General features: G+C 34.4%; 1 protein-coding gene across 1 annotated transcript; it reads right to left on the reverse strand.

The window, feature by feature from the left end:
• Positions 1 to 353: 353 nt before the first annotated feature.
• LOC126978353 (Y+L amino acid transporter 2) lies at positions 354 to 23,150 on the reverse strand. Its single transcript, XM_050827107.1, has 10 exons — positions 22,810 to 23,150; positions 18,143 to 18,245; positions 17,957 to 18,066; positions 16,152 to 16,277; positions 14,894 to 14,993; positions 13,745 to 13,913; positions 11,952 to 12,152; positions 9,245 to 9,394; positions 7,422 to 7,593; positions 354 to 6,162 (listed from the first exon to the last, which is right to left on the reverse strand). Exons 1-10 carry the CDS (start codon positions 23,012 to 23,014, stop codon positions 6,098 to 6,100), a joined length of 1,401 nt encoding a protein of 466 aa, XP_050683064.1. The 5' UTR covers positions 23,015 to 23,150; the 3' UTR covers positions 354 to 6,097.
• Between the last annotated feature and the right edge of the window lie 630 nt (positions 23,151 to 23,780).

Below are 23,780 nucleotides of genomic sequence, written 5' to 3' on the forward strand. Positions count from 1 at the left end.
GTTGATAAAGAAGTTTCACTTCAAAAAGCGTTTTCGATAGTGGTCATTATGAGTTTCTTTTAACGGTATTCGGTCTAAAAAAATTAACTAGCACTCCAGTCTTATTTACAAGTGGGGTAGAAAATGTAGTTGCATACATCGTTACAAGAACACATAGATACATAAATAAAACTTATACATACATCCGCCTAGAAACCATTTTTGTTCTTACAGTCATCCTGAAGGACACCATACCATTGTATTGGGCAGGGTGAACTTAACATCAAGTTAACCAAGAAGTGATGCTCGTCTCGTCACGTTTTTTTTTACAAAAAAGGGTATACTTTATAGGACTGTGGAATAAAAAAAACATATATTATCCAATATTTTATTCACTTCGTTCACTTTAAGTACAAAAAATACAAAAAACACGCAGCACAAGTTACTACTTACTGATTCTGTTGCCGCAAAAAAACATTCAAAATATGATTAAATGAAGCCAAATATCATAAATCTCCATGATGCGTTTAAGAACCGCAGATTATATACCATAAAAATAGATTGCTTTGTTAGAACAAATTTCTTCTCTGCAAAAATTTTATTATTGCTAAATAAGACGATTATATGATATCATGCAAATGTCGAACATCTCTGAAAAACAAAGAAATTTGATTTGACGTCTCTTCTAATATCAGCCGTGACACAGTAGACATATGTATCAGTACGGAAACTAAGACTTGTTGATAAAATACTTACCTACATGTGCGTACACTCCATTGAAGTAAAAGGGTTGCCAGGTTATTTTTCTAACCGACTTTAAAAAAGGAGTTTAGGAACGAAGTTCCTTATGGGGCGTTGCAGAGCGTAAAAAAGTAAAAAGTGTAACATTTTTATGTATAGTGTATGTATGATAGATAGCCATACAGTGTATAATGCAATATTATAGTCTACATGATGACTGATATGTAATGTTTTTAAACTACATTTTATTGAATGTTTTTCTTAGATTTTTTTTTATTGTTTTTTTTAATATTCGTTGAAATATTTAATTTGAAATATTGACGGGAAGCTTTGAAATATGTGTTTTTAAACTTTGTCCGTTGAAGTTTCACTTCTACCACAGTCTTAAGAAACTCTTCCCTGCAGTCATCCCACGATCATGTTTAGATGGGGTAATTATTGTTTTTGTGAGTGTCAATAACGATTGTGATATCTATTTTGAGATCCGAGATGGCGGATGTGACTTTTACAATAAAATCAAATTGGGTATCATTTTCGAGATTTTCAGGAGCGTCGAGATTTTCGGGAATGGAATTACAAATATGACACCCATTTCAAGATCCAAGATGGCGGATGTGACATTTTCAATTAAATCAATATGGGTATCATTTTTTACATTTTCGGGAGTGTCGGTGAACACACAACTTTATTTTAGTCTTCGTTTCTTTTAAGTCCAGCATTATCCGGCTTCAACACCCTCGAGAATCATGAAACAACACCCATGATAAAAAGTTGATAATTTCATGTAACTTGGATTTACATTTTGACAGCACTATCAGTTTCAACATCCTCAAAAACTATGAAAACGACACCCATGACGAAAAAATTGTCAAATTCATGCGGCCGCCATCTTGGATGAACATTTTGACAGCACTATCTATTTCAGCACCCTCGAAAACAATACGCGTGTCGAAAAATTTGATAGTTTTTTGCAGCCGCCATCTTGAATTTTCATTATGGCAGCACAGGTTTCAAAACTCACGAAAACCATGACAAAACACATGTAGGTAAGTATTTTTGTCCAAAATAAATAAATATAAAAAACATACTAGAAAACCATTAAACCACACTCATAAAAAAATGATAATAAATATTGCAGCCGCCCTCTTCGTGTAAATTCTGAATTATGTTAACGAATTTATTATAATCAATCTCACGGACTTATTATTCGAATACCTACTAATTATAATAATAATATAACAATAAATCATTCTTATACTGCTTTATAGTTTAAAAAACGAAAACTGGAGTTTTGATGAAGCCGAGTTCAAATATATCACGTAATACGCTGGCATTTTTAAAAAGATCGCGGAAACAAATAACGTGACACTCGACTCGACCGCGAAAACTGCTTAGGGGCCTCTTCTTTGCGCATGTTTGTGTGAGTGTGTCATTTCGAACGTTTGTAGGGAGTTTCTGTACTGATACATATGTCTACTGTGGCCGTGATGACGTTTATTTCAATGTCAATTACAGAATAAATTTGACTAATGTGACACTTAAGTACGGTGGGGGCCGACTCTAGTTTGTCTCTGAATTAAAAAAAAACTATGACAGCTGCCAGAAAACTTTTAATCACCGCCATTACCGGTTAAAATGAATGGTGGTAATTATATCGAGCTACTGGTTGCATCGCGGAGTCTTATGATATCACATAGTTAGCTTAGTAGTTATACATAGTTAGTTATACCTTACATTAAAACACTCATGTATAATGCTTTTAATAAAATACAGTCACATAAACTACTATAATATTACATGATCTTTTGAAACCAGTCATTGTCACACGAAGGTCACGTAAAGTCGAGTTATATTTGCGGACTTACACTATTATTTTCCGAACCCTGTAGTCCAGACAATAGAAACATTATTATTATAATTAAAACACAAATCTACTTCTATGTAATACGACGAAAGAGGTAGCGAAAAAACGCTACAATTGTAAGTTTACATGAAAATAACTATACTTATATAAATTTACAACGATTGGAGATTCAAAGTTGGTAAGCGAAGTAAATGAATCAATTTGATGTTGCTTCACGAGGTGACTTTAAAATCATTTCGAGTAGCTTCATAGATAATTGATTCACTTTGAGACAAAAATAAATAGATGATGGATTCCCATACAGGGAAGGAAATATTTAGTGCGGACTGTTTTGATTTTTCCGCATTTTTCTACTAGAACTCTATTTTTTTAAGAAGGTCAAAAAACAAAACAGACAGACAGAAAATTAAGTTATTGATTTAATTCAAAAATAATTTTGATCTACGATTATAGATAGGGGGAAATGCATCGAGAAAATTTGTATGGAAAACTTATGTTACCCACTTTTGAGGCAAATTTTAAGGAAAATATGTTTGGTTATAGCGACTAGCATTAGTATCAAATCAAATCAAAATCACTTTATTCATATATTACATATATTTTCCCACTCTTGCCCTGCTATGCGTGATATGATGCATGATTCTGTTTGCAGGTACCATTGAACATGGATTAATATGGATTTTTATTTTGTACACATAAATTTACAAACTATCGTAATCTTTAATGTCATTATAAGGGGAATCTACTGTCACTTAAGTTCTGAATTGAAACTTGATTAGATATAAGCAATGGATAATGCAGGCAATATATCAACCATTTAAATGTTATGCTAAATGCACAAAATATAATACAACTTCGCAAAATCTACAGACATACATTAATTTATTTATATTTATAATAGGAAACTCACTCTAGCAAACAAGGCCACGCTACGCCGTGATTCTTATAGAATAATTTATTAATACATTTATATTATGTTATAAGAAAACGAATAGTGTAAACAAATAATAGTTTGCTTTTACGAGATAAGTACCTAAGAATATTAGTTTTATGTTATTTTTTTTAATTTACTGTAAAACATATTATATACGAAAACTTGGTTAAAAATAAAACGTATACAGGTCAGACACACAAACTTTATATTAATAAGATTGCTTTGCGAAATTTTTCACTATATTGCCACAAGATTCCCGACACACTTACTATATCATGGATAGCCTCTAGTTACCTATTTATAATTTTTGGCGAATATTTGAGATTCATTAAAAGACAGCTACAATATACAAAAGCTACTATTTAAGGCACCAATGGATATACCGAGCTTTGTTACAATGTTTCACTTTAATATAATAATTTTATGAACTAATTGACATAATAGAAAGCAGAAGCAAGACAATGCTGATAGCAAACGTTATTCTTTACATCAATAATACCTAATTAATTCTAAAATAATATGAATATATCGAATCTAGGCTAAGATTTTTTCGAGATTTTTCTATACAGATACTATAGACATGGATCCAAATAGATGCCGCGAGTGTTTCTATTTCGCGTGGCAAAAACAGAACAAAAAAAGGAGCAATTCCTTTGACGCTTTTATTTTATTTTTTACTAGCTGACCCGGCAAACGTTGTTTTGCCATATAAAGTATAATTCACGCAATAGTTTTATAAGTAATAAAATATTGCCTATATTATAGCCTGTACATCATTTTGTTCTATTGTCAATAGTTTTTGCAGCGCACGCAAAAATAGGTTTTCGATTTTACACCTTGTGTTACAAAATAGCAATTTTATTACGGATCCCTTATTTTGAAAAAAAAACATATACATAGCCTTCCTCGATAAATGGACTACCCAACACTGAAAGAATCATTCAAATCGGACCAGTAGTACCAGAGATTAGCGCGTTCAAACAAACAAACAAACAAACAAACACTGCAGCTTTATAATATTAGTATAGATTATGATTTTATAATACATTGCCGATTTTAGTAATGATGAATATAAAAGTAATGAATGAATACCGACTATTGATGTACTGAAATTGTCAACTTATGATGAGGTGAGTGGCTAAACGATAGGCTCGAAGCCCTGGCATTTTTAACGAGGTCACAGTAGGTACAAAAAAAAGGCACGCTTGGATTTCATACAGACGGAGGGATATGCGTTATCTACTTGGATCCTATGTCTGTGGGTAGTTCGACCTATACTGTTGACTAGATCAAATTGAATACTACACTTATAAGAGATTACCGTAAGACATAAGTAATAATTTATTATTTTAATATACAAAATATATTAATATAAAAAGGGGTACAAATATGAAACCTGCATCCGGTATCCTAACTCTAATAGATCAGACTCATTTATATAGCACAACTTTCATTAATCAATAATAAAACGAATTGTCACAATTGAATGGTTTTTGGCCAATATTTATACAATAACGCAGATAATGGTAGAATAGAGAAATAGACTACATTTAATAAGGGATCACCAAATGGCCATAACCTTCTTCTTCTTAGATCATTTACGGCCGTTTTCAATAACGTGTCTCTAGTAACGGATATATTGCTATCACCGTTTAAGGCGAAGAGTAAGCAGAAAACACGCATACAAGGTGTTTTTAGACAAGTTTTGTGGTGAAAATATAGCATTTGGAGCTATAAACACTACTTTATCCTGTTACACATACCCTTAAGTCTTACTTGTAGGTTGCTAATGCTTGCTGTTAGTTAAACTTAACACTCCAGAGCTATTATGAATTACCAGTTTTGTTTGCAGTTAAACAAGTTTTTTCTCGGCATGATGCATTTGTTTAGTATACTGCTCTTATAAAAGTTGTTCTTATAGCTTTTACTTTTTTGTATTGGTACATTTATTAAGATTAGTAATCAATAATGAGGATTGTAAGCAATTAAACTGTTTGCACCTGTTTAAATGGTAAATTTTCGACGCAAAAAGTTTGAAAATATTGGCTTTGTTACATAGGAGCCGTGAACTCATATCGCTCAAGGTCGCCGGCATTTAGTGTCGCCTTAATGACAAGATCTTCCATAGTTATGTCCAACATAGTTATAGTCCAATGCTATCTGTCGATAGGTTATTGAAAAGTAAGTAAGCGTCAAAGGATAGATTTGTCTATCTCTAGTAAATTAAACTAAGGATATATAAGTTATTGAAAACGGCCGTTATACGTCTAGAATCTTGATAGACTGTGACAGCTGTGAAAACATCGAAAAAATATCTAAGGACATAATGACGATAACGGTTTACTAATATAGATATTATCATTAATTCATATAATTATATACATGGTGAATATTCGTTTCAAATACATTAATTATTCAAAATTGGCATGCATTATACGAAGTTATTATAGTTCATAGTTCATTATGCATAGTTCGAAAAGTGTACAATTGGAAGTATTTGAATACGATACATAATTAACTATTGTATACAAGCATTTATACATACAAAAAACTCATTACAGAAATATATTTTGCGTCAATTAGAATTGATTCTGGTCTTCAACAGCCGACAGGAACAGTTTTTGACAGGTGTGAGTAAATTTGGCTGAAAAAAAATATGTGTAATTATTGCATCGAACAGCAATATATGGGATCATAGAGGATTATATTATTTTCATTTTCTGATTTACAAAAATATAAATATGTAAAAATATAAATTTGAGTGCATTATTAGGTTATGTTCTGCGAAATTGTAAATACGAGAATATCTTATGGATGACACCGTCATTTTATAAATATGAATGAATATTTAAAAGATATTGTCACATTTTTAAATGTTGCTCATTTCAGTCGGACCTCAACCGTAGGGGTCACCTGATGATAAGTGATCAGTGATCCAGGGGAACCACAGGAGCGTTGCCGGCTTTTTAGAAAGGTGATTTCATTTTTGAAAGTACTCATGTCGTATCTTCCTGGAAACACCGCACAAGGAGACTCATTCCACAGCTTTGTTGTACGTGGAAGAATGTACCTTGAAAACCGTACTGTGGAAAAAGCGGTACACATCCAGATGGTGGGGATGATATTCTTATTTGAGGCGTGTCGCGCGAATTTTAGAATTCAGAATTTTAAAACTAATAGGGATGGTTTATTTCAACGACAACATATTTATAAGTAGCAATTACTTGTAATTTACATTGTACACACATGTTATCTTAATATATATAAACCTCGTGTCACAATGTTTGTCCTCAATGGACTCCTAAACTAATGAACGGATTTTAATGGTGATTACTTCATGGAGTGCAGTTTGGTCCAACTTGAGAGATAGGGTAGTTTTTATTTCGATTTGGGACCCATAAATATTTTTATTTTCAATATTTGTTTTGTATGGACATATTTTCTATGAGAGAATTTAGTGACGCACGGTTTGACAGTTCCGCTGTGAAACAATTTCATTCTAACAACAGGGAGCATATTTACGAAATAATTTTTGATGTCTTGAAATATAAAACAGTTGTTTTTTTACTATCTACAGAACAACGTCTGTCGGGGCAGCTAGTATATTATATGATTGATGACCTATTATCGACGACGACAGTGGTAAGTGAACCTGCCTACTGAGCCAGAGGTCCCGGATTCGAATCACGGTCTTCCGGCTGAAGTGATGATGATGCATGCTTAAGTAAGTATATCGTATTAAATATATTGTTGTCTTGTACCCATGATACAGGCTATACCTAGTTTTGGTAACATAATTTGTGTAAAAGTGTGGAATTGTAAAATTATGTGTCTAAAGAGATTTTTGTCGGTACATGATGATCCTACTAGCCTTATACTTCAAAAATTAAAAAGTAAACTTACTGGATAATTCTGCGACGAATTTGGGTTGATTCACCACAAATATATAGTACACCGGTACACCTGACAAGGTCATCAAAGCGCCACCGACCACAGCGAATGGCTCTCTCACTATGGGTGCTATCATTAACACCACGCCGACAAACACAAAAACTGACGGCATCCACAATGGAACCTGGATATAATATAACAGTTTTAATTCACACTTGATAGACACGATCAAATATTCAGGTTTTACCAGTGGGAGGCACCTTTGCACAGAATGCCGGCTAGATTGTGGTACCACAACGGCGCCTATTTCTGCCGTGAAGCAGCAATGTGTAAGCATTATTGTGTTTCGGTCTGAAGGGCACCGTAGCTAGTGAAATTACTAGCCAAATGAGACTTAACATCTTATGTCTTAAAGTGACGAGCGCTATTGCAGTGCCGCTCAGAATTTTTGGGTTCTTCAAGATACCTGAGGAGCACTGCATTGCCAATAGTCAGGGCGTATAAATACCATCAACTAAACGTCCTGCTCGTCTCGCCCCTTATTGTCATAAAAAAAACGTGTGTAAAATCACGGCTTGTGGCATTGGTCATTAATGTGGATCCGACATTTCTTCCTGCTTCTGTCATTACATTAAACAATCTTTGTAAATTTTATAGCTTAGCTTGGTGTTTGCATGAATGTCAAAGGCATAGACCTATAATGTACTAGTGTATTGTCGACCTGACAGTCCGATAAAATGCGTGACCAATTTAAAACAGTGTGAACGTTAGCAAGTTTATTATTAAAAATTATAATGAGCAAAGAGGTTAAACAATGTTCCAGGATGTTCTATGTAAGTCTATAGGTAGGTAGATATATATACCTGTCAGGTAAGTGTTTTCATCCAGCCATCAATCCATTTAGGATAAGAAATCAAGATTAATATATTATCATATATTATTACTAGCCGATACTGCCCGCTCCGCTGGACGAATTTTAAAAGGAAGGAACGTTGGAATTCGAAAAATAAGTAGCCATAAACCATCTAGGATAAATTTCGCATCGAATTGTGGTCGATACGATCAGTGGTTTAGGCGTGATTGATCCTCAAACAAAGACCATTTTCATTATATATACTTATATAGATATAGGTAAACGGAGAATCAGGAACGGTAGGGGGATTGCCTATTATCTGGATTCTGAATAATTTAAAACTAGCGATTAGATTGAAGGCGGCAATTACTGACGTCACGGGATGCTAAGCGGGCGACCACTGTTAGTATTTTGGTCCGAAGTGAGTCGTATCTAATAAAATTATACTGGACAGGACTGGACTGCTAACAACTAGGTCTATATTTAAAGAGGCTTATCAATGTATATATAATCCACGATATAATGTTCTGCTGATCCTTTATACACTGTTATGAAGACTGTGTCAACAATACACTCAATGGTCGGGTTACGAATTGAGACGCCTTATAGAATAATATTGAATAATCGAGCGACGGGAAATAACACATTGACCCCGATTTGTGGGCTTTTAAGAATACTGACTGGCACTGCGTTGTAATGGGCAGGTCACATTACTTAACATCTGAACTTATTTCTTGTCTTATTACTTCCTCTCATGAGATTCATAGATGCTATAACTTAGTACTGAGGGAGATTTATATACTGGTACATGACAGGCCAATAAGGCGCACTTTCAGAGCAAAAATTTCACTAGCATTTCTGTAGCGTAGCTTATTAGCAAAGCTATTGTAACTTATATGAATTCTAACCTTATTAAAATTAATGTGAACTCTCAGAATTTATTTATATTAGTTTGATAATGGAAGGATAATAAAAATCTTACCTTAATGGGTCTCGCAAGATGCGGCTTTTTGTACCGTAGCCACAATACAGCACTGCAGGAGACTACTGTGAAGAAGGACTCCACTACCGTACAGTACATTATCAGAGTTGTCATATCAGTCGGTATCAGCATAACCAAAGAGATAAGCATCTGCAATAAAAAAAAATGTTAACATAGAAGTCGGCAGCGGGCATTTCAGTTACTTCTCAGCATTACTAACTTGCTGATATTATGTCTTACGAGTTGCAAGTTTTAGCAATAATGCCGTACACAACCCCGGAGTATAACATCCGGTTGACGGTACTCGTTTGTTCCGGACCTCGGGAGAGTTGATACTTTTAGCACTAACTCCTTTCTCAAACCCCACAATAATGCCCGGTTGACGCAACTTGCTCGTTCCGGACCTCGGGAGAGTTGATATTTTTAGCACAAACGCCTTTCTCAAACCTCACAATAACGCCCGGTTGACGTAACCTGCTCGTTCCGGACCTCGGGAGAGTTGATACTTTTAGCACAAACGCCTTTCTCAAACCCCACAAAAACACCCGGTTGACGTAACCTGCTCGTTCCGGACCTCGGGCGAGTTGATACTTTTAGCACAAACGCCTTTCTCAAACCCCACAAAAACACCCGGTTGACGTAACCTGCTCGTTCCGGACCTCGGGAGAGTTGATACTTTTAGCACTAACGCCTTTCTCAAACCCCACAATAATGCCCGGTTGACGCAACTTGCTCGTTCCGGACCTCGGGAGAGTTGATATTTTTAGCACAAACGCCTTTCTCAAACCTCACAATAACGCCCGGTTGACGTAACCTGCTCGTTCCGGACCTCGGGAGAGTTGATACTTTTAGCACAAACGCCTTTCTCAAACCCCACAAAAACACCCGGTTGACGTAACCTGCTCGGTCCGACCTCGGTAGAGTTGATACTTTTAGCACTAACGCCTTTCTCAAACCCCACAATAACGCCCGGTTAACGTAACCTGCTCGTTCCGGACCTCGGTAGAGTTGATACTTTTAGCACAAACGCCTTTCTCAAACCCCACAAAAACACCCGGTTGACGTAACCTGCTCGGTCCGACCTCGGTAGAGTTGATACTTTTAGCACTAACGCCTTTCTCAAACCCCACAAAAACACCCGGTTGACGTAACCTGCTCGTTCCGGACCTCGGGCGAGTTGATACTTTTAGCACAAACGCCTTTCTCAAACCCCACAAAAACACCCGGTTGACGTAACCTGCTCGTTCCGGACCTCGGGCGAGTTGATACTTTTAGCACAAACGCCTTTCTCAAACCCCACAAAAACACCCGGTTGACGTAACCTGCTCGGTCCGACCTCGGTAGAGTTGATACTTTTAGCACAAACGCCTTTCTCAAACCCCACAAAAACACCCGGTTGACGTAACCTGCTCGTTCCGGACCTCGGGAGAGTTGATACTTTTAGCACAAACGCCTTTCTCAAACCCCACAAAAACACCCGGTTGACGTAACCTGCTCGTTCCGGACCTCGGGCGAGTTGATACTTTTAGCACAAACGCCTTTCTCAAACCCCACAAAAACACCCGGTTGACGTAACCTGCTCGTTCCGGACCTCGGGCGAGTTGATACTTTTAGCACAAACGCCTTTCTCAAACCCCACAAAAACACCCGGTTGACGTAACCTGCTCGGTCCGACCTCGGTAGAGTTGATACTTTTAGCACTAACGCCTTTCTCAAACCCCACAAAAACACCCGGTTGACGTAACCTGCTCGTTCCGGACCTCGGGCGAGTTGATACTTTTAGCACAAACGCCTTTCTCAAACCCCACAAAAACACCCGGTTGACGTAACCTGCTCGTTCCGGACCTCGGGCGAGTTGATACTTTTAGCACAAACGCCTTTCTCAAACCCCACAAAAACACCCGGTTGACGTAACCTGCTCGGTCCGACCTCGGTAGAGTTGATACTTTTAGCACTAACGCCTTTCTCAAACCCCACAATAACGCCCGGTTAACGTAACCTGCTCGTTCCGGACCTCGGTAGAGTTGATACTTTTAGCACTAACGCCTTTCTCAAACCCCACAAAAACACCCGGTTGACGTAACCTGCTCGTTCCGGACCTCGGTAGAGTTGATACTTTTAGCACTAACGCCTTTCTCAAACTCCACAAAAACACCCGGTTGACGTAACCTGCACGTTCTGGACCTCGGGAGAGTTGATACTTTTAGCACTAACGCCTTTCTCAACCCCCAGAATAGCGTCCAGGTGACGCAACTCACTCATTCAGGACTTATTGTTTTCAAAAAGTTTTAAATAAGTTCAAATTAGTAATAGTATGTATTAATAATAACAAAAACAATGTATTTTACTGTAAAAAAGCGTGAGCTGCATTTTTATTATTGTATAAAATAATTGTATCATTTAGATTTTAAAAAACATTTATTCTTTGATACATTTATCACGACCATTTTTATGTTTATATTTATTTATTTATTTAATAAATCCCAAAATCCACACAACCTAAGTTAGGTTATAATAATAATATTTTAGAACTTCTAATAATGGATTTACAATATTAATAATAAGACGTGATATTTGTGCGTGTGTGTGAATTACATTTTAATTTATACCTACCTATAATATAGTTTTCGTTTTATACATATAATTATAAAATTTATTAACTATGTCCACACATTAAACATGAGTTTTGTAAGATGGCAACACTTACCAGAAATACAAGTGATGGCATCGGAGACATTTTATTGACGTTTATATGTGCCAGAAGCTCTGGCATATGTCCATTGCGAGCACCGGCGAAGCACATACGCGATGATGTCATTATGTGAACAGAAAGACCACCCAGAATTGAAATGGCCACAAGGCTAGGCATTAGCCAGCTCATCCAACCTAGAGCTACACTCGCAAAATCCTAGAAAGTATAAAAAAAACGACTTCAAAAACGGAAAAGTGTCAAATAACTAAATATTCTAGTATTAAATACACGTCTTATGCAAACCTTTACCTTTAATATTATTAAATACTTATTATTTGTATGTGCTACCTATTGATAGGTTTTAAGTTTACTTTTAAGTGTCAGAGTTAATAATTATAATATATGAATAGTTAAATAATCCTCGTAGACAAATATTTTCATAAAAATGTTCATAAAATGAAAGCTATTGGGCCAAACTGTGTAAAATTAGCGGACCAAATGGCATCTATTCCGCATCGAACTAAAGAATAATCACGTAAATCAGATCATAAATCGCAGAGTAATCGGGGTACATAAATAAAAAAAATAACAATCGAATTGAGAATCTCCCCCTTTTTGAAGTCGGTTAAATAGTCTATTTTCACCAAGTTGATAAAAGCAATCCTACGATAGTGCAGTTTATAGGCAAAAAACAGTAGAGAACCTAAATGTATCCGAGTATATGGATCGCACTCTATCCCGAGTGATAACAGAGTGAATTATTATACCACACCTACGACTGACTCTCTAAGACTGCCAAGAGGTGCGTTCCAAGATTGAAAGTATTTCTAAGATGAGTAGAAGTACAAGCTATCAGGATGCATTATAATATAATGTAGCTGATCCAACAAAAGTTGTATTGCCATATAAAGTAATAAAAAAATGCAATAATTAAATTTTTTGAGGTATGAAAAATAGATGACGACCCATTCTCAGACCTACCAAATATATCGTATATAAAATTTATCGTAATACAGTAATCATTATATTGTATTGACATCTTGCAACTCTATTGAGTATCTGTGGATGGAATAGAATAATATTAAAATCGCGATACAAAAATAAGTGTTGATCGTAGACGGGTGAAAATTTGAATGATGACTCTTATCATTTAGGGGTATGAAAAATAGATATTGGCCGATTCTCAGACCTACCCGATATACACACAAGTTTTCAAACAAATTGGTTTAGCCGTTTCGGAGGAGTTCGGTAACCAAAACCGGGACACGAGAATTTTATATATAAGATGCGTGGCGGTGAGGACATTAAAAAAAATTGTTTATAGCGTCAAAGACAATCCAATGTAATACAATAACAGTTGACAATTAGGTAATAGATACAAAACACAGTTGACTAAAGATCAGCTATGACTTCAACACTATTGCATAAGGCGGAACTTTCACTTACCAAACATAACTAGGCTAGGTAGCTATGTAGAATCGGCGAATATCAATATTGCTTCCAAGTCAAGGACATTTTTATAACTATGTAGTAGTGAGACTTAACATCTTATGTCAGAAGGAGACGAGTGCAATTGTAGCGCCACTCAGAATGTTTCTAGTTTTCAAGAAACCTGACTGAATACTGCATTGTCATGAGCGGGGCGTATCAATTACCATCAGCTGAACGTCCTGCTCGTCTCGTACCTAACTATCGTAAAAAAGTTATATATTAAATTTATTCTTAAGTCTGGCACTTATAATACGGGCTAGGTACTAGGGCTACATATCTTGTCTAAAAGTGTTTCTAAGAAAATAAACGAATCTCACCACAGCAATGGCTTCTGTTGCTCTGACTCCACCCGCACCCAGTACAGCGAGGTATGCTAGGTTAGCTAGAATGTATATGGATGTCACCAATGGTAGAGACACGTATATTGCCCTAGGTAAATTAACATAGGGACTTTTTAATTCTTCTGTCATGAAGTTCAGGTAATTCCTTAAAAGAAAATAATACAGTATGAATAGAATAACTTTTACTGAGAAAGAGAACTAAAAAGCTTATAGGTCACTTGATGAAGAGGACAATCACAGTAGTGTTAGAGTCAAAACACCGCACAAGAAAGCCCATTCCACAGGTAGGTTGTAAGTGGTAGAAAGATGTTAAAAGATAATCCTCACACATTTTCTTGCGATTCCAGTGGAATTTAAGCATTTTCGACAGTTTCTACAGATCTAGTTTGAAGATCAACCAGAAATCATGATGTTTGCTACAAAATTTGATATTACCAAGTAAGTGAAGTTGATTAATTAGTTAATCTCGAGCATCACGTTCACGAAGCATCCTTAAATTCGAGCTCTAAAGGTTGATGCATCCAATATACGATAATTTGTATTTATACAGTTTATTATTTATTACTTTTCATGAAATAATTGATATTATTTGGACACGATTCATATATTGGATGCAGCACCTTATCAACTAATTTGTTTTGTATATTACAGCTATTGTAAAATTCTCTATTCGATTGAAGGGTGGCTGTTGAGTTTCGCGTATGTTCTTCTCACAAGCTCAACTTTTTCGTACATAAGGTAAATTGAGTAATTTAAAAGAAAAATAGTGAAGCTTCAAAATCTCTTAGTTAAAACCTAATTGGCTAAAGATTATTCCACTTGCCGACCTCAGGTTTCCTTTCATTTTTGTTATATTCTCTTCCATTTTCAATAAGTTTCATCCTACTATTTTTTTTCACTTTTTATCATTTTCATGGTCTTACATGTCCATTGAAAACTACCCACTAAACAATATTGAAAATAACTTAAGCTGTATTATATATTTTTGTTACACTTATAAGTTATGCTACTAAGAATTATATAAAATCATTAAATCATAATTGCAGATACAAAAATGATATTGTATATAGTTGGTACATAAAGTATATTCAAATCATTCATGAAAAAAAAAATAACAATTCTTACCATCCAGAATAAGAAAATATTCCTGAATAGAATGCAACAGACCAATCTCCTACAGATGTTTTAGTACCCGCCCAACCGTCTTGTAAGTTTTCAACATTACCTTTAAGAAATAATATTACATTAGTGTTAAACATTCCTAGGTATTCAATGTTTGCTTTTAGATGACGACCCCTATAGCCCAGTGGTTAGTGACCCTGCCTATTGATTGCCGGGACCTCTATCCCGGTAGGTGCAATCATTTATATGATGAATATGAATGCTTGTTTCCGAGTCATGGATGTTTACCTATTCGTATTTATTGTATGTTTAAGTAAGTAAGTAAGTTTTAGTATTGTATTAAATATATCGTTATCTTGCACCCATAGTACAGGCTATGCCTAGTTTGGGGCAAGATAATTTGTGTAAGAGTGTGTCAATATTTAAAAAAAAAATAAAGATAATTAAGATTAAGATAAGAGCCCTTTGCTAGTAGACAACCGATGACAATTGGCCAGCTTTATTACTTTAGTGTGCTACAAGCTACGTCTTACACTCGCGATTGATTGTATGGCCACTTTGTGTTAGTATGCGTGCATTGCTCAAAATAGAGGTTAACAGTCAACCTCAATTTTTTTCTACGTTTTCACAGCTGTCACTGTCTATCTAGATATATAAATGAACTAAGTGTTTACTAAAGAATCTGTCTTAGTTTTAATATTTAACTTAACCAAATATATAACAAAAATAAAATAACAACATAATAAATAATATTATTATGATACCATTTTTTTATTGGAGGTGGCAAATAAAGACTGATCTGATGTATTGTAAGGGCCACTACAGAGGTGCCAACGATGAGTTATTTTTTATTTCAATATCCTATATAATCATGCAATCATCAAAAAAAATTATTATTATTAAGGGACGAGGCGAGCAGGACGGCCAATTGATAGTAACTGATACGCCCTGCCCATTACAATGCTGTACCGCTCCGAAATTTTTAAAAAATAAAATATTCTGAGCGGCACTACAACTGCCCTCGTCACCTTGAGACATAAGACGTTAAGTCTCATTTGCCCAGTAATTTCACTAGCTACGGCGCCCTTCAAACCGAAACACAGTAATGTATACACATTACTGCTTCACGGCAGAAATAGGCGCCGTTGTGGTACCCATAATCTAGCCGGCATCCTGTCCATAGGAGCCTCCCAGTGGTAAGTAAGTTGCTAGACGACTAGGCACAAAAAGTATAATATACAAGAACATAAAAATAAAATACCTCTTGTGATCCACACAATGCCACCCACTATTATTACAAATAGAGCAGAGATTTTTGTAAACATAAATACATTTTGAATGCGTGTTGTAAATCGTACATTAAAAGCATTTATGAATGTTAACAAACCTGAAACAAAACATATTGTTATTTAGTAGATCACAAAACTCTACCTAACTTAGGCCGGACCTACATTGGATGCGGAATTTCTCCCGATCCGTCCAGACTGTCTGAACAAAACAAACATTAACGCGCCGTGTCCCCTCCTACACTGGAGCCAGTGGTCGCTCCGGGGAGGGGGAACAAGTGTGAACTGGTCTGACAAACAGGTTTCTTTACGTCTAGTCCAGATTCCAGACAATATCGACACTGGATTCTAACTGTTTTTTTTTATAGAATAGGAGGACAAACGGGCGTACGGGTCACCTGTTCGTAAGTGATCACCGCCGCCCACATTCTCTTGCAACACCAGAGCGTTGCCGGCCTTTAAGGAAGGTGTACGCGCTTTTTTTGAAGGTACCCATGTCGTACCGTCCCGAAAACACCGCACAAGGAAGCTCATTCCACAGCTTAGTAGTAGAGTTGGTTCGTCCGCTCCTGGCTAGCTGCAGTGTAGGAGCGCCGAGTCTGGACTGGTCTGGACTGGCCGGGTCGACTCCGCTTCCAATGTAGGACCGGCCTTACCAATTACCATAATAGTACCTATTACAGACTACTCAATGTCAGAATTATGTTCTAGGTCTGGGTCGCATCGTATTAGCTGTTATAGTTAAGGTTTATGTCAAATTGAATGTTGACACTAACACTGACTTTAATACAGACTGTGGAATGTGTTGCACCATCATATTACATCTTAGCATAGTTATTGGTTATTGCTAAAGTTAGTTCATGCAACCCAGTCTTATTTGGTCAAATAATGGTTTCAACCATGGTGGGTAATTAGGTAAGGTGGGACAAATTCCCGATAACACATTGTTATTACTATGATAAATGTTTAAAATAAATGATAAAGTGCTTTGGAACATTTTATTTCTTCACTAACTAAGTATAGACAAACACAAGAAGAACCAATAGCTTTTAAATTTATTTTATATTTTTAGTTGAATTTTGCATAAAGCGTGCTTTTTAGTTTTTTTTAACTATTATTTATTTTTCATTTTTTAATTAAATTTTCTATAAAAGTGTATTTTTAAAACTATTAAGTAATATTTTAATATTGCAAATTGAAAAATTGAATAATTTTATCAAAGTCCTCGATAAATCTACAAAGTTTGAACGAAATCTAACCGTTAAAAGTGGGTCAAAATTGCGCCAAAAGAAGTCGGTTACAAACATACAGGTGAAGCTAATATAAAGCGTATAAAAAAGTGCCGCAACATCTTATGCACAGCAAAGAAACCTCACACTGGTAATCTTACAAAGTATATACTATTATACTGTCCTGACATACATTGTTCTTTTATTAATACAAAAAACTCTTCCGGGTCAAATTCCGTAAAATCTTAGCTGACCTCCACTCGGCAAGAGGAATATTCCAACCAAATTTCAAGTCTCTACACCTTACAGATCCAGCAATTACAGCAATCATGATGAGTAAATATAAACATATGTGGAAATCTCTTAAATAAGTAAAATATCTTTTACAGCAATAATAAGTAGTGTGACATACTTCTACATACTTTTCTCTAAATATTTTATCAATTTAAAACTATTTTTACTTCTTTTGGAAGAGGTGGAATAAGTTTAAATTCATAGTATTATTACTATTATCAAAATTTCAAATTTTAAGCATAGTTTTATATACTTACATATAGTTACTGCAGCAACCAACTTTTGACTGATTGGATCTATAGGACAGCCTCTAAATGATAAAATGTTGTTTGCAAATGTCACTGCCATTATTGCGTTTGTACTAGGCCTGTAAATCATTATTGTATATACATATAAAAGGATTCAGAATATAAACAAAAATACTAACTTAAAATGTAACTCACACAAATACAAAATTAGCATCCCACAAATAGAGAAATGCTAGCAATGGTCCAAATGCCTCATTTATATAATGATAGTCTCCACCACTTTGTGTTAAGGTAGTACCTATAAATATAAATTTGTTAATATAAACTCCACCGATAATAATAAATTTAAAAGAAATACTAAAACTAATGTTATCAAACTAGTATGTTCTACCTTTAAAGTAGAAAGACTATTTTTGGAATGGAGCAACCACCCACAGGCTATTAAATAATAAATGTTATTATATACTAGTCAAAACAAAATAAGGGCCACCACGTTTTTACAGTATTCTCATGAATCCTTGAGGTTTAAAGGTTGATCAATGATTCAATTGGATAAATTGATTGATTTTTATTGTAGACAGAATAAAATAATGATGCATTCCATTAAAAAAAGAAATTTTCTCCACTTTTTCTACAAATTAACATTTTTGCAAAAATAATTAGTCAGGAATCATTCATATATAGCCTGTGTTATGGGTTACAAGACAATGATATATTTAATACAATATACTTACTTAAACATACATAAATTCATATAGACATACATAAATACATTTAAACATCCATGACTCGGAAACAAAGATCCATATTCATAATATAAATGCTTGCACCTACCGCGATTCGAACCCGGGACCTCTAGCTTAGTAGTTAGGATCGCTAACCACTCGGCTATACAAGGCGTCAATGAATGAGTGGTAGTTTTTGACTTTCAATGAGTGATATCATATCCTACTTAGATTAAAAATATTTGAATTTGAATCCCTAATATAGGTTTAATTGTAATAATATCTGTATGTGAGCAACTTAATTTTAAAATGCATTCTATTAAACAATAAATAATAATATATTATTTTAGTTATTCTATAGGGTCCATATTATAGTACTCGAATACTATAATTTGTAATATATTTAAAGAGCATTCAATACAGATTTACAAAATTGCCACATTATCATTTTAATAAAGGCAAAGCAAAACAACAGAGGCATGCATACCATACACGTAATTAGGCAGTGCCTACCTTGCTAATTTAAGCTGTTAAAGTTTTATGAAACACTCACTAATTAAATTCTTACTTACGCTAGATACTAACCCCCTTATTCATAATGGTCCGCTAACTTAAAACAGCCCGCTAAGGAGTGTTTTTTCTCATTCTGACTTAGGTCAATAGAAGGAGTGCAAATTAGCAATGTGTTAAGTTAGCAGACTATTATGAATAAGGGGGTTAATACCTGCAGTAGGCAGTCTCCAGATTGCATATTCGATATGCAACTTCAATAATTAGACATCAAAACATAGTAGTTTCAAACTTAAGCGCAACTGTGACTAGTTAGATCTACAGTGCCTACCTTGTTATAAAACAAATGCATGATCTTGCAAAATAATATAAAGCTTTGCCATATTATATATTATGCTTAGATCATTTATACATATATATAGATAGACTATGTATGGACAGCTGTGAAAACGTCGAAAAAAACTGACTAACCACTTTTTTGAGCAATTCATGCACACTGACACAAAACGTCATACATATCGCGCATGTAAGATAGCTTGTCACACACACTAAAGTATTATGACAACCCATATAGCTGAATGGTTAGTGACCCTGACTACCAAGTTAGAGGTCCCGGGTTCGAATCCCGGTAGGTGCAATCATTTATATGATGAATATAGATATGTTTGTTTCCGAGTTATGGATGTTTATGTGTATTTAAGTATGTTTAAGCATATTGTATTAAATATATCATTGTCTTGTACCCATAGTACAGGATATGCCTAGTTTGGGGCAAGATAATTTGTGTAAAAAGTGTGTCAATATTATTATTATACCTGGTCTGCTTTTTTCAGTTGTCTAACAGCAAGACACTATCTAGACATATTAATTATCTAAGTATATATGTATTTTTAATAGATTATTTCACAACAACGAGGAAGCCATAGACAAGTATTAACAGCTAAAAACAAATAGGTAATTAATAGAGACCGGATTATATACAAATGCATATTGCATATGCTTTTGCATATTTAGTACCTTTTCAGCGGTAGTTGCATATTTTAGAAAAAAAATATTTATTATGCATATTTTGCCCGATCTCGTCAATCGTTTGATGCTTTTCATAGTACGCCCAAACATTGCACTCAAAAAATTCTGCCCAGTAACCTCAGTAGACGTAGAACTCTCCTTTTCCGCTTACAAAAATTTACTAAGCTATCATAGACACAATTTGTCTACAGTACATTACAGTAATACATATTTTTAAAGGTAAATCTTAAATTTCATTGTTATGGTAGGTATATCTTGTAATAGTTTCTTTAACAAATATGGTTGTCAGTACAAGCCTTTATAAAATTAAAATATGACTTTATTTTTTCCTGTTATTTATTTATTTTTTATTGTATGCATATTTCGGGCCTTTTTATGGATTTTTGTGCATATTTTAGTTATTTTACTTGCATATTCGCATGCATATTTTGTAGCATATAATCCGGTCTCTGGTAATTAATATTGAATCAATTATTATGTTCTTACCGAGTAGAGAAATTGGAGTATGTGTAATTTAGTGTGTACTTAACCACAACACATAACACACTAATACAACACTTCATATAACAAATCAACCAAATAAAACCCTTATTTTTACATATTATATACTTACATACATTTTAAAAAAAAACAACATTTTTTATCATCATTTATCTTATTTAACAAAAGCTTGTTGTGAGGGTGATAAAGGGTACACAATTATATTTGTATTATTCAACAATATTAAAAAATATGTTAAAGTAATGATAAAACATTTCTTACTTTCATCAATCATCACCAAGCAAGCATAATCAGTGAAGATGTACAAAAAGATCCAGAAAAGAAAAATCCAAATAAATTAAGTTAAAACCACATTTCAAGACATATAGAATTAATTAAATTATAACTCATTTATTTATTACAGCTTTCACATATAACATCTTGATGGTTTGTCTATCAAAGTCAAAGTTCTTTATTTGCCAGATACATTCACAAGTAAAGTTCTTGCAAATTTATGAGCAGGCACATGTTTCGTCTTGACAGACATGCAAATATTTTTGTGGTTTCACTTCACAATATTATAAACCTAACACAATCAATAATTACTGCTACATTTAATTCATTCAATGTAAAGCCTACTAAAATGCCCTGCATTACACATTTACAATAATAAATGAAATGCTAAGAGATAATGTAGAAAAATAATCACTATGGGATCAGTGCTGTCTTATAAATATCTTACTTATATCAACATTTAGTAACTTAATGTCCCTTTTTTATAAACTTGGAAGTTAAGATTGTTAACTTGTATTGGTTAGCATTTCTAAGGTCTTTTACTTATTATTATTACTAGGTGCATTGCACATAAAATATTTTAGAGCAGGGCTGAATATGAAGAAAAAGGTAGAGTTATAGATTGTAGTATGATTTTTACAATAATTTATTTATAAATACATAAATAATATGGGATAAACATTAATTTCCTTACCTTTCTTAGTTTTTATAGTATTATTATTATTATTTATACAGACTAACGGCCGTTCCCAATATACTATCTACAGATAGAGATAAATTACTACCTTCTACTGTCAGTAATAAGCTGTCAATAATCTGAAGCTGTCCCAATATACTCGATAAGTCATTCTTATCGCCTTACATTGGGACATGTGAATTGCAATTTTGTATACATCGTCCCATGGACAGATAGCGTGTACGGACAAGGTGAGTTACCATCAATAAGTTTATTGGGACAGAAAAGTCAATGATAGTTACAATTTTTATCTCAAGTAAGTGATAGACTGAATATTGGGAACGGCCATAAGCAGCTTTCGCTGATGTGTCTATATCATATTTTGTCATATCTATTCAAATGTTTGTCTTGTCTATTCTTAAACTGATTAACAGATTTTGTTATAACCACATCCTTGGGCAATCTATTCCATATATGAACAACTCTGTTGGTCAGGAAGTGTTTTAATGGATTTGATGAAGGAATTGATAAGAGTATCAAGCTAGAGAGCTTCATATCATGTCCCCTTAGTCTAGGATTGCTCCTTCTTGGAAACATGCTCTCAAAATTTGGGATTTATAATAATTATTTAGTATTTTGTATGTTTCAATTAGATCACCTCTTTCTCAAATGCTTTTGGGGGTGCTGAGACCAGGCTGTGTAAGTCTTTGTTCATATGTAAAAATTTTCAGTTCTCTAGGCAACTTAGGGGCTCGGCTCTGTACCCTTTCCAACGATTCCAGTTTTTTTCCCATTTACCAAGTTTAAATATAGTAATACCTTTTTAAATAAATTACAAAAACTTATATTATATTATTAGTATCTATAGTTTTAAAGCATGCATTTTAAAATTAAGGTGCCTAATAGATATGAACTAAAGTCTATATATAGACTTTCTATTTTAAAGGTAGGACATACTAGTGTAGTTACATTAGTTTTAATATTTCTTTTAAATTTATTATTATAGGAGGAGTTTATTTAAGTGCTTACAAAGATCTTTATATAGAAATTATGTCCACATGGAATCTCCTAGTTTGTTTTTTAAATTTACACAAGAACTATCGGAAATTTTTTAAAATAAAAATTTCGAAGTATTTCATAAAACTTACCAAGTTCAGCATAGGACATAGCTCCTAAAGTTGCAAGAACTCCGCAGATAGCCCAAACCGAGATTGCACTCCATACGGACCCCGTATTCTCTATTACTTCTTTCGGAGAAATAAAAATACCACTACCTAATATGATACCCAATATAATGGCGACCCCTTCGAGCAATCCCAATTGCTTCCGCATTTTTACAGCAGAATCGCTCATTTTGCTCGCTAGATTTTAGTAACTCAATATAAGAGAATTTATTCACTTTTTTATTTTCATAAAATAAAGATTTCGCGGACACAAAATTAACAACCGCACAACATTTGGCAGCGAAGCAAACTGTGAACCAAAGAGAAATGAGAATTTAAACACTACTGGGAGGAATTTGGAAGTGTGAACAGCAGCTGAACAATGAACATGAAATATGAGCAGTAAAGTCAATTGTCAAAGGCGACAGGCGTCCTCTGGAGTAGGAAGGGAGTAGGTATTTTTTATTCGACTACTAGTGAATCGATCTAGCTAATCGATATTTACTTTCAATAAGTTTATTGTAGCTACAACCCTCATATAAATAACAGCGACACTTAATAACTCAAAACTTGTTAGGCAGCTCAATGGGTTAAAGAAAATATGGGTTAAAATAAATACACGAAAATTCTCTCACGAATAAGTCTCATTAACTTGAAGCCAACATTATTGAAGGTTTCACAGAAGTGAAGTAGAAATCACGTGTGAATTGCACACTCCGTAGCTATGTGATTAATGGTAATTCGCCCTTTCTCACTCTCTCTCAATCGGTCTCAATCACTCTAACTCTATCCTTCTTCATGGACAAAAACATTTAAAAAAATCCGTAGTGGTGGTGGTAATCTTTAACATTCAGAAGTGTCAACTTGACCATATTTAATGAATGTTTTTTCTTTCATTCTTCTTTCTATTGGGAATTTTATTAATCACTAATGTCATATCCATTATAGAAGCAGGT

Source organism: Leptidea sinapis, chromosome Z (assembly GCF_905404315.1).
Source record: "Leptidea sinapis chromosome Z, ilLepSina1.1, whole genome shotgun sequence".
NCBI lineage: Eukaryota > Metazoa > Arthropoda > Insecta > Lepidoptera > Pieridae > Leptidea > Leptidea sinapis.

Bases quoted from the DNA above. Each gene is read 5' to 3' on its own strand.
- LOC126978353 (XM_050827107.1), bottom strand. From the start codon at position 23,014: ATGAGCGATTCTGCTGTAAAAATGCGGAAGCAATTGGGATTGCTCGAA. The intron at 14,994-16,151 runs GTATTTTATTTT...TATTTCTTAAAG, and splicing joins CATTGTGTGGATCACAAGAG to GTAATGTTGAAAACTTACAA. The intron at 6,163-7,421 runs GTAAGTTTACTT...ATTTTTTTTCAG, and splicing joins ATTCGTCGCAGAATTATCCA to CCAAATTTACTCACACCTGT.